The sequence below is a fragment of the Sebastes fasciatus genome, chromosome 2 (assembly GCF_043250625.1).
Source record: "Sebastes fasciatus isolate fSebFas1 chromosome 2, fSebFas1.pri, whole genome shotgun sequence".
Lineage (NCBI taxonomy): Eukaryota > Metazoa > Chordata > Actinopteri > Perciformes > Sebastidae > Sebastes > Sebastes fasciatus.
The window spans coordinates 3,264,444-3,279,179 of record NC_133796.1 but is presented as its reverse complement, the minus strand read 5'-3'; the positions used below and the strand labels follow the sequence as shown (position 1 = coordinate 3,279,179).

General features: G+C 41.4%; 1 protein-coding gene across 1 annotated transcript; it reads left to right on the top strand.

The window, feature by feature from the left end:
* Positions 1–3,298: 3,298 nt before the first annotated feature.
* Positions 3,299–14,370, top strand: LOC141782275 (ras-related protein Rab-11A). The gene is made up of 5 exons (XM_074658418.1): positions 3,299–3,483; positions 5,518–5,713; positions 6,309–6,502; positions 7,850–7,930; positions 10,534–14,370. The coding sequence occupies exons 1-5, from the start codon at positions 3,444–3,446 to the stop codon at positions 10,668–10,670; spliced, it is 648 nt and encodes a 215-aa protein (XP_074514519.1). The 5' UTR covers positions 3,299–3,443; the 3' UTR covers positions 10,671–14,370.
* The last annotated feature ends 366 nt before the right edge of the window (positions 14,371–14,736 follow it).

Here is a 14,736-nt window from a genome sequence, read left to right as displayed (position 1 = left end):
CTAGTCTGATCCATCCATCCTCTGAATGCTCTAGGTCTCTAGTCTGATCCATCCATCCTCTGAATGCTCTAGGTCTCTAGTCTGATCCATCCATCCTCTGAATGCTCTAGGTCTCTAGTCTGATCCATCCATCCTCTGAATGCTCTAGGTCTCTAGTCTGATCCATCCATCCTCTGAATGCTCTAGGTCTCTAGTCTGATCCATCCATCCTCTGAATGCTCTAGGTCTCTAGTCTGATCCATCCATTCTCTGAATGCTCTAGGTCTCTAGTTTGATCCATCCATCCTCTGAATGCTCTAGGTCTCTAGTTTGATCCATCCATCCTCTGAATGCTCTAGGTCTCTAGTCTGATCCATCCATCCTCTGAATGCTCTAGGTCTCTAGTCTGATCCATCCATCCTCTGAATGCTCTAGGTCTCTAGTCTGATCCATCCATCCTCTGAATGCTCTAGGTCTCTAGTCTGATCCATCCATCCTCTGAATGCTCTAGGTCTCTAGTCTGATCCATCCATCCTCTGAATGCTCTAGGTCTCTAGTCTGATCCATCCATTCTCTGAATGCTCTAGGTCTCTAGTTTGATCCATCCATCCTCTGAATGCTCTAGGTCTCTAGTTTGATCCATCCATCCTCTGAATGCTCTAGGTCTCTAGTTTGATCCATCCATCCTCTGAATGCTCTAGGTCTCTAGTCTGATCCATCCATCCTCTGAATGCTCTAGGTCTTGATTTGACAGATTTTGATAATTGAATGGATCATTTTTTATGTGACGGCTCAGATGATGAAATAATGTTTAGAAGTTGTGAAGAGGTCGACAGTTTCACTGAGAATCAACTCATCAGTTTTGATCAGCAAGACGTGCAAATGATTATTGTACTGACTCTTTTGTACACATGTGCCAAAACACGTGTAATTTGCTTTAATGAATAACAAATTAAAATCTGTTGGGAACAAGAAATTAATTGTTTAGAGATTGTTGTTGTTGTCGTTTGACCCTGTCTAGACATTTAGGAGCAGTTTTGCAGCCTCATCACATTTGGATTAACTCCAGAAGGAAACTGCATTTTGTCTGATTTTCTTTCCCTCATATTTATTCTACTTCATTAATTTGCTTGTATTTAATTTGACTTCTTTGTAACACGAGCAATTCTGTTCACAAATAAATAATTGTATTTATTTTGTTGTTTAATTGCACTGAACTGCACGGTGGGGCTTCAACTAACGATGATTTTCATTGTTGATTAATCTGTTGATTATTTTCTTGATTAATCGATTTGTTGAAAAAGAAATGCAGCTACAACAAAGACTGGGAGACTACTTATAAGTGGTGGAAGACGATTCAGAGGTTTTTTGCCACACAGTTCACGTGAGTCTCACAAGAAACGTGCGGCTCAAAAAGAGTGTAGAGAATAGAGTAGCCTATTAAAGTGTGTGAGAGTTTGTAAACAATTATTTTGATATGAATTTACTTCAATTCATCAAGAATTTTCTACATTTTTGGATTCTCCATTCACCGTGGAGGCATGAGAGAACAACACTTTTTATTATTTTCTTTTTTATCATTACAAAACATCAAGTCAAATAGCAAAAGTCTCTTTATGTAATACAAAAATCATTGGCTAAGTACTATAAGTTATGGGATAAAAAGTATACTTTCAGTAACTAAAAAGTGGGCTACAAATATATACGAGTATACTTGCAATATAAAAACTATTAAAGGGACTGTCTGTAAAAATCAGACAGCGACACCTGTGGCCGTTAAGTCAACGAAAGTCAGCGTCCTGTTGCTCGCGCCTGTGCTCGCTCTAAATAGTCATGAACGAGCATCGCTCAACACAGTGAGGCGACACACGTCAGCTAAAACCACAATATCACTCTATATTTCAGCTGCTTGGCAGTAATGTTAGCTGACCAGACGAAGTGATGCTCGTTCATGTCTATGTAGAGCGAGCACAAGCGCGAGCCCGACGCTGACTTTCGTTGACTTAACGGCCACAGGTGTTGCTGTTAACAAGCATTTCTGATTCTTACAAACAGTCCCTTTAAGCATACTTCATAAAATAAACTTGAAGTATACTACTTTTTCGTAAGGGACTTTATAAGCCTACTTCTACTCCCCAACATCTCAGAGGCAAATGTTGTACTTTTTACTACATATATATATATATAAATAACTTTAGTCACATTGCAGATTCAGATTCAGATAATATAAGACATAACTGCACTAATACATGATTATACTTTAGTACAGGGGTTCTCAACCTTTTGTAACTCGAGGCCCACTTCCGATTGTTCAAAAATTTCCGAGGACCACCTTCCCAAATAAATAACAAACTGGCCTGTAAATATGTGTTATGCCACTGTCAGGTGTAATGACCCACATAGATATTCAGCTTACCCTCACCCATCACTGCCTGCCATTATGATTCCAAAGTATTCAGGGTCATATTTCCTCACCACACACTTTTACTGGTTTCAAAAATGCTCAATTTGGTGTCATCATCTGTGACATATATATCTGTAAAGGGGAGACTCGTGGGTACCCATAGAACCTATTTTCATTCACATATCTTGAGGTCAGAGGTCAAGGGACCCCTTTGAAAATGGCCATGGCAGTTTTTCCTCACCAAAATTTAGCGTAATTTTGGAGCGTTATTTAACCTCCTTTCCGACAAGCTAGTATGACATGGCTGGTAACAATGGATTCATTAGGTTTTTCTAGTTTCATATGATGCCAGTATCTTCACTCTAGCTTTAAAAGTGAGCCCGCTATAACCTCTGAAATACAGAATAGCGGTTAATCTAAACATTAGGCAGCACCTTCGCGGCCCACTGGGTGGCTCTCCGCGGCCCACTGGGTGGCTCTCCGCGGCCCACCACTGGGCTCCGGCCCACTGGTTGAGAATAGCTGCTTTAGTAATAATATATTAGATTTATATAGCGCTTTATAGTAATCTCAAAGACGCTTTAACATAGTCGGGGGGAAAACGGTGTGAGACAGACAGACAGGAGACGAACGACAAAAAGCGCCATACACGGGCACAATCACATCCAGACACACGGACTGGGAGGGAGAGGGCTATGGGTAAGCAGATGAGAAGAGATGTGTTTTGAGGCGGGACTGGAATGTGGTGAGGGAATCAGAGTCTCTGATGAGATTGGGGAGTGAGTTCCAGAGTTTAGGAGCTGCGGAGTTTGGACTTGGGGGTGGAGAGTAATTAGAGGTTAAGGCAGCCAGCAGCTCCCTCTCCCCTCCACTAGGGGTCGGAGGACTGCGTGTGTGAGCTGCGCTGCCAGAGAAGAATCAGCAGAAGAAGAAACCCCGGAAGTACATGTTCCCGTTGGAGATAAACACAGAAGACCAGCTTCTGCTCATTAAACCACATTAAACCACTTTAAACCTCACTAAACCTCTATTACTGGACTAACACTTCCTCTGTGAGACGATGGGCACCAGAGATGACGAGTATGATTATCTGTTCAAAGGTAAAGCTAAGGTTTTCATTATGTATTCTGTGGTTAGTTAGCTGAAGCAGGCTGAAGCAGGCCAGCTGATCACTGACAGGCTAATGCTAATGCTAATGCTAACCATGCTAACCATGCTAACAGCCCACCTTTGTGTCTGCTCTCTCTGCTCTCTCTGCTGGTTTCTCTCTGAGCTCTCTGAAACATGTCAACACGTTTCATTAACTCACATGACTCTAAACAAGCCTTCGTTAAATAACAGAAGTATAATGATCATCTTGTTTATCACGTTATGAGAGTTATAGTTAAACTACAGGGCGGCTTCAACCAGCTAATGCTAGCCGTTAGCCTGTGTTAGCCTGTGTTAGCTCGTGTTAGCTGCTCTCAGTGGGCGCGGACCAGCTGCACGGACACACCTTTAACGTTCACCAGACTGAGTGTTCGCAGGATTCATTAACTGCTCTGCTTCAACAATAAGCTCTGTCAGTGTAAACATGCTGTCTGTCTGAACACCTGCACAGAGATGCTATTGGATGTTTTAATTATCCTGGAGATATTAGTAATTATTAATTATATATCTTAATTCTTTACAGCTACATGTTTTATATTTCATGTTACAAGTGTTCTGTGTCATCTTGATCACACTCAGAAGTACTCTTTTATATAAAGTAAAAGTAGTTATACCACAGTGTATCCAGCTGCCTTTGATTAAAATAAATAAAGTCTCTTTTGTGCCACTGTGTTATTCCAGTGGGTTTGTTTTTATATTGATAACAATGCATTTTCAAACAATGTCAGAATCATGTAAAACAACTTAATCAAATCTTTCATCATATAAAATCAATCTTGTTACAAGTAATTAAGTACAAAAATATCAGCATCCAAATATACTTAAAGAATGGATCCTCTCAGAGTTTATAATATATATATATCTTATTATTGGAATATTATTACTGATGCTTTATCACATAAGCAGCATTTTAATGTTACAGCTGGTGGAGGTGGAGAACATTTTAACTACTTTATATACTGTTTATTATACTACTTAATCTGTAGCACCACTGTATCGCATTTTAAAAAATGTATCATATGTTTTGTTTGTAAAATCCTAATCTGTAAACTAACTACAGTTGTCAGATAAATGTAGTGGAGTAGAAGTATAAAGTAGCTGAAAATTTAAAAACTCAAGTAAAGTAAAAGTACCTCAAAATTGTACTTAAGTACAGTAAATGTATTTATTAACGCAAACTGTACGTTGTTATACATAAACTGATATACAGAACAACATACTAAATATATATGGTGTTTGAAAATATATTTAATTATTAGGATATAGTAATTTAAAAGACTTGCAGATTAATTATGAATGTGAATATTGGTTGATTTGATTGAATTTGATTCTGTCAAACAATATTCACAAAACACACTTGTTCAAATATTCACACGATGACGTAAATAAATTAAAGATTAAAAGTGAATCTTATGAAAAAAATGTAATGGGTATTAAAGAGCACCCAGTATAAAATGTAGAAGCAAGCGTTAATGCTGTATGTTTGAGTACCAATATTGCACCTACCAGTGAGTTTGTAATATTGTGTAATAACTTTAAATTGCACCACTAATACTAGGGCTAATCATTTTTTTTTGTTATCGATTAATGTGGCAATTATTCTCTCAATTAATCAAGTGATCATTTAGTCAATTAACTGTCAAAAAAGATGTGAAAAAATGTCACAATATCCTAAAGCCCAAGATGACCTCTCCAAGTACCAAAAGTCCAAAACCCAAATATATTCAGCTTAATGTCTCAGAAGACAAAGAAAAGCAGCAAAATGAGAAGCAGGATGCAACGAGTGTTCTGAAATTTTAACTTGAGAATAACTTAAACAATCTCACAAAGTGAGATCAGTGCACACGGGTATAATAATCTGCATGAAATCTCTTAAAAAGTGGCCGTTAAAATGTACGTAAAAACTGAAGAAAGAAAGATTGTACATTTCCTGATGTACATTCTTCTTATCGGTTGTGTTAAAATGTGCTCTCTGTGTGTCTCAGTGGTCCTTATCGGTGACTCGGGTGTGGGGAAGAGTAACCTGCTGTCCCGTTTCACCCGCAATGAGTTCAACCTGGAGAGTAAGAGTACCATCGGAGTCGAGTTCGCCACGCGCAGCATCCAGGTAGACGGCAAGACGGTGAAGGCCCAGATCTGGGATACGGCCGGCCAGGAGCGCTACCGCGCCATCACGTCAGCGTGAGTATAGAGGACGAGGTCGGCTGGGCTTCGTTAGCGGAACTCACAAACTAGGGCTGCGTATTGGCAAGAATCTGGCAATACGATACGTATCATGATACAGGAGGTTATGATCCAATATATTATGATACTGTAAGCAAGGCCATATATTGGGAGCCAGTGGGACACACACACAGTTTCCATTCATATGATGGGTATCGAATGAAGTACTCTGTTGGTATCAGTTTCACTTTACGGGTGCTGGCATCGTAATTTTTAAAAGATACCCAGCCCTAGTTGGTACCTTTTTTTTATTTAGTTTTTTTCTCTACAATGAATGTACAGATTATGAAGTACTGCTGAGCTCTTTTGTGACCCCGGAAGGCCTGTTTTCACATAAATATCCATAAAAGGTAGTGATAACGTCAAGGCAACCACAGAGTCCATGTTAGAGAGCTTTCAATCGGTCATTTCCTGCAATTTAACACCAAACACTCCTCAGAAATATCAAGCTGTTTACAAATGACGGCCAATCAGCTGCAACACAATAGCTGGACTAACACACCACAATGACTGTTAAGTGATGTGGCTCACTGTGCATGTGGCTGTGCTGCAGGTACTACCGCGGGGCGGTGGGCGCCCTCCTCGTCTACGACATCGCCAAGCATCTAACTTACGAAAATGTGGAGCGCTGGCTGAAGGAGCTGAGAGATCACGCCGACAGCAACATCGTCATCATGCTGGTGGGCAACAAGAGCGACCTGCGTCACCTCCGGGCTGTTCCCACCGACGAGGCGCGGGCTTTTGCTGGTAAGACGGGTTCTTTTTTTTAATCTTTATTTAACCAGAAACACCTTGTTGAAAAAAAGTGTCCTGGCCAAGATAACAATGAGATACAAACTACGTAAACAGAAAACAAAAACGCCACAAAATCAGAACTATTTCTGTTTTGATTACAAAATCATGAATACCTTTTCTACTACGATCATGTGAGATTTCCTCCAAAAGAAAATCACCTAAATGGAACCTTGAAACAACCCGAGAGCTTCACTATCCAAAACAATAATTTAGTGGGACTAATAGTGCAGTCACACAAAAAGAGATGTTGCGTCGCGTGGGTTGGACCACCGGTATCATTTGTGTTCATTCGCGCTAGATGAGCCGGAGTGGAGAAAGAGCTTGTCTCCATAGATACCAACAACTTTTCTCCCTCCATTTCCTCCATCAACCATGGAAGAAATAACCACTGTTGCTGCTTTGTACATGTTGGTGAAGTCTCAGATATGTCAGATAACCAAACGCCGTCGTGTCTGGGTTCATAACGTCACCCGGCAGCGAGCTGTATTCACATTCAGTGCCATTGCACTGACTGTATCTAGCAAGCTACACGTCACTACTGCGGTATGAACCCAAAATAAACAGATTGTGCTGTGATTTAATTGCAATAAATGGATCAATTTATGCCGAAATAACTGCATAATGATGCCGATTGGTAAAAAGTCTGAATTCATGCTTTGTCAGGTCTGTCCGCAAGACGACGAGCTAACAACTTTAAAATGCTTGTTTACTGAATGGAGTTCGGATGGATTAGTACCAGGCTCTGCAGCTGCAGAGTTTGGACCGGTCTCTGTACAGATGTGATGTACTATCGTAGCTCTAGGTGACCACAGACACATACAAGATTTATTTCCTCCATTTCTGATTCAACAAGGTCAGGATGTCAGTGACGTCAGGAGGACAATCTCAACGCTGAGAGGCTTTAGAGACACAGCGTCACGTGAATTTCTCTGCGTGAAAAGTTTGCGTTGCTCTTGTTGTGAATGCACCATTACACATTAAAATACCACAATACATCTGCATTAAGATTTCAGAGACCAAATTTTTGCAATTTTTCAGATCTGTTATGTGTGAAATGATTACAGCAGTTTTAAATACATCTACGTTTATTTGTAAATTAGATTAGATTATTCCGTGTATTTTACAATTCCCTAATGATTCTGGTTAATGCATTGAACCTATAACGGAGAGGAAATGTTGTTTTTGTGGCTGGTACCAGTTTCACATTCACATGTATGTGTTGAACGGGTCAAACTGGCGGCTGCTATCTGTGGAATGCTGCTTATTTCACTGACGTGCTGCTTGACTTTTGGCCTGCAGAGAAGAACGGTTTATCTTTCCTGGAGACGTCGGCTCTGGACTCCACCAACGTCGAGACGGCCTTCCAGACCATCCTGACAGGTCTGTACTGTGTTTGTGCCTCAGCATTCATCCAGTAAGCTCCTCCTTCACTGCTAACTCACTGGAGAACAAGGCTTCACATGTACTGAGGAAATGACACACGGCGTCCTCCCTTTTTATGAGGGTGATTACAGCGAGAGGGAAGTCAGGTGGACGTCTGCTGCTGGCCAGAGATACAGACAGACCAGAAGCACACAGCTGCTCTGGCTCTACTTCATTACATAACGCTGCCTGATGGCTTATCTCTTATATCTCTGAGGAGTGGCAGACCTTTAGTTTGTCACGAGTGAAATGACCGATTGTGCTGTTGGTCCTGCTGCTGTCGGAGCCATTGTCTGTTATCTGTTGTGTAACAGTGTGAATGACAGGATACACAGATAAGGATACTGATTGATATCAATATTAATAAAGTCATCTAACTAAAAGAGTCAGCTTAGAGACATTTAAAGGACACGGCTGCCGTTATTCTCTATTTCTCTTATTGTCAATAAATCCCATAAAAAAAGACCAAAACCAATAAAGTCTTAGTCCGTCTAGGGCTGCACGATTATGGCCAAAATGCTAATCACGATTGTTTATCACGATTATTCATAGATTTCAGGGACAAAATATATTTTTTTTCAATTTCACATTAAAATAAACAGATCACTGCTGTCATTTCCATATTGTGCTTCATTACCGTCAAAAACTCTAAATGTTATCCTTTCACTTTGTTACTGTCATCTATAGCGGTTATTTACATAAAAAACCCACAAAATTCAAATAAATTATTGTATTTTTATTTAAATATTTGCTTTGATTTAAAAAATCTTGGCATTAGTAGTTCTAATGATGTATTATAATCTGCTTAGAGGTAGTGTTGGGAAGTTAAACAACTCATAATTCTCCCTCTATTATCTATTTTATATTACTATATTACTGACATCTCCTTCAAACAACTGGAATTATTCAAGTTTCGCAACAAAAACTACATTTTACAAGATTAGAGTAGAGCGTGAACGCACCATAATGTGCTCCGTGCTGTCGGCAGACGAGCTGGTCGCTGTGATGACTCTGAGCAGCATCATGGGAAGTGATTACAATATTAGCCGCGTCTGTTTGGTTTGTGCTACGTTCACAGCTGTAGCGTTGCTGGAGGCTTCGTGCTCGCTGTTGTCACACACATATGGTCTGTCAGTGCGGCGTAACGTTAGTGAGTGTGGGGTTGTTGGTGGCGTTAGCAGTGTGTATACAGTTTATTTGTCGGTGAATAAATGCTACAACTCCTCAAGACCAGAGCCAACTTCCTGTGTCTAGCAACGCCGGCTCAGACTCTCTTAAGGTGGGCTGTTAAGGTGGACCAGCTATTGTCCTTTAAGTGATGAGCCTCTCCTCTGAGTTTTGCTCAGCTTTTTATTTAATATTTAACATTTCTTTTAACCGTTTAACTGATAGCGTTAATAGGTTAAATTCTTAAGGTCGGTTAATTATTAACATCCCTAATCTCTCATTAAAGGTCACTTTGTTTTATCATTTGTAAACCAGGACAGCAGTTAATTTCAAGGTTAATGTGACCCTTGCATACTGTGGTAGATTGTAAAGCAGACAGGGAGAGATGTTGCTCTGTGTCCTCTGGTGCTCCTAATGGCATCTGTAAGATTTCACAGACCGGAGGAAAACAAGCAGTCAGAGCTGATCTGAGGTCTGCTGTCCAGCTGCCGTCTATGAGAGCCGGCTGTCATTCACTCTCGAACTCCGACCAAACGGTCAAACTAGGCAGCGCTGATCAAATATGAATCAATATTATGTTACGTTAATGCCTATTTCTTTCCTCAGATGTTCTCAGAATCATCTTGTAGCACGGTTTAGCTGTAAAATTAGAACGTTTGTGACCCGGCAGTCATGTTCAATTCAATTTATTTTTATACAGCATCAAATCATAACAGAAGTTATCTTGAGACGCTTTTTATATAGAGCAGGTCTAGACCGTACTCTATATTTTAAAGACCCAACAAGAGATCCCCCATGAGCATTGCATTGCAGTGTGCTGTGGCCAGGAAAAACTCCCCGTTTAGCGGGTAGAAACCTCGAGCAGTACCGGGCTCTGGTTGGGCGGCCATCTGCCGCGACCGGTTGAGAAACAGTTGAGGAAATACGAAGCACCGCCAACCAGCCGGAGCACAGCCAATAGGAACGCTCTCGCTCTGAAATGACCTGTGATTGGTCAAAGTCTCCCGTCACGGGCTAGATGTTCTAAAGCCTGAAAACAGAGCCATGAGGAGAGCAGGAGTCTAGTTATCTCTCAGAACACCTAAATTACAATATGCTGAAAGGTTATTATGGGATTTTTGCCCAATGATGCCAAAAATATACTGCCTACTGAAGCTTTAACGGTTAAATGGTTAATTATTAACATACCTAATCTCTCATTAAAGGTCACTTTGTTTTGCCATTTGTAAACCAGGACAGTTACTTTCAAGCTCAATGTGACACTAGCATACTGTGTGTTGTGGTAGATTGTAAAGCAGACGAGGTAGAGATGTGTGTATGTGTCCCATATGTGTATGTATGACAGGGAGAGATGTCGTGACTTTAAATAACGCTGTGACCCCCCCCCCCATCAGAGATCTACCGTATCGTGTCCCAGAAGCAGATGTCGGAGCGTCAGGAGAGCGACATGTCCCCCAGCAACAACGTGGTCAACATCCAGGTGCAGCCCACTGAGAACAAACCAAAGATGCAGTGCTGTCAGAACATCTAGCCCGGCCACGGATCTGCTGCAACCATCCCCCCTATCTCTCCTCTCTCCACAGTCCCCCCCTCCCCCCTCTCCTGGCTCCCAGCTGCCCCGGCTCACATCTCCTGAACCCCCCCGCCCTCAGAAAATAGACTGCCTCAGCGTGCTGTTTGGTGACGGAGTGACGAGCCTCAGCTTCAACGCTGTGACCTCGACTCTGCACCTATCTGTACCTGCCCCTCCCTCCCCCTCCCCCTCCCAAACCCCCAACTCCCCCCGCCCTACCCTGCCCCCCCCCCCCAGGTAAATATCTCCCAGTATAAGACGTCACCGCGTGGGGTGACCCCCCCCAAGCAGAGCCCCTCTGTCGTTAGGCTACTGCAGGACAGCAGGCAGCAGGCATTTCATATCACGTTAGAGTTCATTCCTGTAGATGCGCTGACATGTCACACAAATGTCTTAATATATGAATGTGATTTTGTTTTCTTCATCCTGTTGATTTCTCCACGTTTTTTATGATCTTTACTGTCTCGCCTTTCATATATCTCCTGTACTACCAGGTAGATATATGAATTTAAAGCACATCAAAAGTTGCTCTTAAGTGTATTCCCATATACAAGCTGTCATTAGCCCCCCCCCATCCCCCCCCACCCCTCTCTCCTCTTTAGTGCAATGTACTGTTTTTGGAAAACCACGTGGATGTAATTGAGCGCCGTGTAGACACGCGTGCTCCGGTAGCGTCGCGCCATTTGATCTGATCGCTGTGAATGTGACGCTATTTTGAAACTTTTTTGCCGTGCTTCAGTCGGCGCCGTGGAAAAGACGCGCTCCGCTCCGCTCCGGGTTGTGTGAGCGTGCATGTTTGTCGTCGCCGTGTTTTACAGCAGGTGGCGAGGTCGGGGCCGGCTTCGCATGTCTTGTTAAAAGATGGCGCTCAGCTGTGCTGCATGTTTTTATCAGGCGAAAGACTCAATCTGGACTCTGTGTGGAACACTACCGTCGTCTGGAGGGCGTGTCAACACGACTCCTGTTCACGTTCTGATTTTCACGTCGTCCTACTTCTACGTCTGATTTTCTGATGGAAGACGCGTTTTGTTTTTCCTGCTCAAACTAAACATTCATTCTTTTGACTACAAACTATGCAGAAACTAGCACATGGCTGTTTGTGTTTCTTAGTGCAGCACCTCTATAGCAAATGAAGGAATTTAAACAGCAGAAGTTAACTGATGTTCTCTTATGATACTTAATAATAATATTATAATCACAAATCTCCTGCAAAACTCTGCTTTGCATGTAACCACAGAAGTGTAGTTAGGACGCCACCAGAGAGAAACCTCTCGGCTGATTTCATGAGCGTGAAACTGTCACAAATCTTTTGCACTGAACCTTAAAAATAGTTCACTTTTGTTTTAGGATTAGATTTTTTTTTGCTGCACATATACTGAGAACCTGGACCTTCTTTATGTCAGATAAAACAACCAAAATATTATGTTCAACGCCGCAGAACATCGGCTGAGTCTCAAAAGTCCGTTTTTTTTTATGAAGGAACCGAGGAAACGCTTTTACGGGATTCAGCCACATTCTTGCCAACCTTGTGGTCACAGTGCCTCCTTCACCGTGTGTACCTGTCTCACTCAACTGCTAACAACTCGCCATCATCATCATCATCACCCTCTGTGGTGAGCCGTTTAAACATCTAATAGCTAGAGATATCTACAATTAGATTGTGACTTAGAGATCTCTGTAGTTCAGTTCTGACTGTCCTAAATTACAGTTCCAGATCTCTCAAACCTCATTATGACTACAATACAACAAAGCCCAACAAATCATCTGAACAGTGTCAGCAGAAGCTTTTGCTAACTTGGACAGTTCGGTAAAGTTGGAACGATATTCACAGATTCAAGCTTCAACGTTGTTAAAACACCGTAGTGAGGTAGACGACGAGCTGCAACCTCATTTTACTCACAACGAGCCCTCAGTCCTCCGAGCTGGACACATGACATCGGTCTCTATGTGCGGCCGGCTGTGAAATAGAAAGAGCTCATCATCGAGGAATCTGTGGCCAACGAGAGCTTCGTTCATTGGAGAGTTGTGGTTGTAGATTTATTGTCTCCAGACACACTTTATAAACTGACACGGCTGCATCTCTGCAATGTCATTTCACCAACGTCACAAGTCTGATTCTAGATATCTGTAATCACATATCTAAAATTAGAGTTTTGCCTCCTCAATATAGAATTAGGATTATCTTGAATAAGTGTTTTGACTGGACAAAATGACGTTGCAGATATCTCTAATAGCTATTAAAGGTCCCATATTGTAAAAAGTGAGATTTTCAGGTCTGTTATATAATAAAGCAGGTGTAAGTGCTTTATAAATACTGTTAAACTATCAAAATGCTCAATATACGGAGAAATACACACAGCCTGTATTCAGAAATTGCGCGTTTGAAACAAGCCGTTAGGATTTCTGTCCATTTGTGATGTCACAAATATACAATATTTAGACCATTACATGGTTTTAAACGTAAACATTCTAAATGTGTCCCAGTTTATTTCCTGTTGCAGTGGATGTTAATAACATCAGCTGACAGGAAGTAAACATGGACCCAAGCTGTTGCCTAGCAACGCAATTCCGTTGAAATGCACTGAAACGGAGCGTTTCAGACAGACGGTGAATACAGGTATATTCACGCAGACAGTATGAGGAAAATAAAGTTTTGTTTAACATTACAGCATGTTAACATGTTCTAGTAGAAACATGAAATACAAGTATGGACCTGGAAATGAGCACGATATGGGACCTTTAAATGTTAAAACGGCTCGCCATATGTCCCTCCTCCTCTTCCTCCTCTTCCTCACCCAGCCGCGTCGTCCCCGTCACATTACGCCTACGTACACCGAGCTGCCTCTGACTTCAACACAATGCATGGCTTTCTGTTACGACTACAACTCCGTGTCGTATCGCCTTATGTAGCTAACATTGTCATTTACTGTCCCTGAAACGTGCTGAGGGTTCGGGGGTGTGGCGAGCTACGACGACGAAGAGCTATAAACGTTGTGTCCTGTCTGTGAGCTGACAGACGCCTCGCTAACAAACCTCCTCGCTAATAAAACTCCCGCGTTGTGTATTCTGATGAGTTTCCAGGTTAAAGCCGCGTCAGTGTGTGATGGCGTTAGACATACAACGCCTCACCTTGGTGAGAGTGTGTGAGAGTGTGTGAGAGTGTGTGTGTGTGTGTGTGAGAGTGTGTGTAGAGGCAGAGGGTAGATGGGTAGCTCTGGAGCGTGGGAGCCCGGCTGGCAGCGCCAATGGCGTTTCTGTGAACAGACGGCGCCGCCAGCCGAGCCTCTCCAGACTCACTCAGCTGGCAGGACATGTGATTGTGATTCCGCTCCTGAAAAAAATCTGATTTCTGATCCTTGTTCCATGTTTCCTCCATCGTTCTGTGTTTTTTATTATTAAGAAATGTGTTTTTGATTTTCTTTATTTTATTTGTGTTTCTTTTTTTACTATATTGAATTCTCTATAACTGACTGTAATTCCAGTGTAAACGTGTTAACGAGTGAAATGATGTCATTTCAGTGGATCTGGAGGGTTAAATGTGAGAGGGGGGTCAAAACGAATGCTTTTATGTTTTGTACAGGTCGATAAATTGTACAATTGTGTCTATATCTTAAGTTATCAGTTCATCTTAATAAAGCGCACCAGTCATAAACCTTTAGATCATCTGCTATTTTTACTTGTGATATTCTTACATTATATAATTTTATTTGTGATATTCTTACATTATCTGATTCATGGAAACACTTAAGTAGTAGTAGAAGTATTTTATATATCAGTCCTTTTTAATAATTTTCCAAATATAATGCAGAATAAAGGCATTCAATTAAAGGGAAAATATGACTATTGAAAAAGTGTAGGCTGAAGCTTAAACTCATACCTAACCTTTTTACACATACCTACATATACTGTATATTATATTATATTATATATATACACATATAGATAGATACATATATACAGTATATATTAGGGCTGTCAAAGTTAACGCATTAATAACGTGTTAACGAAAAATCGTTTTAATGCC

Excerpts from the sequence above, each read along its gene's own strand:
- LOC141782275 (XM_074658418.1), top strand. The coding sequence starts at position 3,444 with ATGGGCACCAGAGATGACGAGTATGATTATCTGTTCAAAG. Across the intron at positions 3,484-5,517 it reads GTATGATTATCTGTTCAAAG|TGGTCCTTATCGGTGACTCG; the intron begins GTAAAGCTAAGG and ends TGTGTGTCTCAG. Across the intron at positions 5,714-6,308 it reads TACCGCGCCATCACGTCAGC|GTACTACCGCGGGGCGGTGG; the intron begins GTGAGTATAGAG and ends GCTGTGCTGCAG.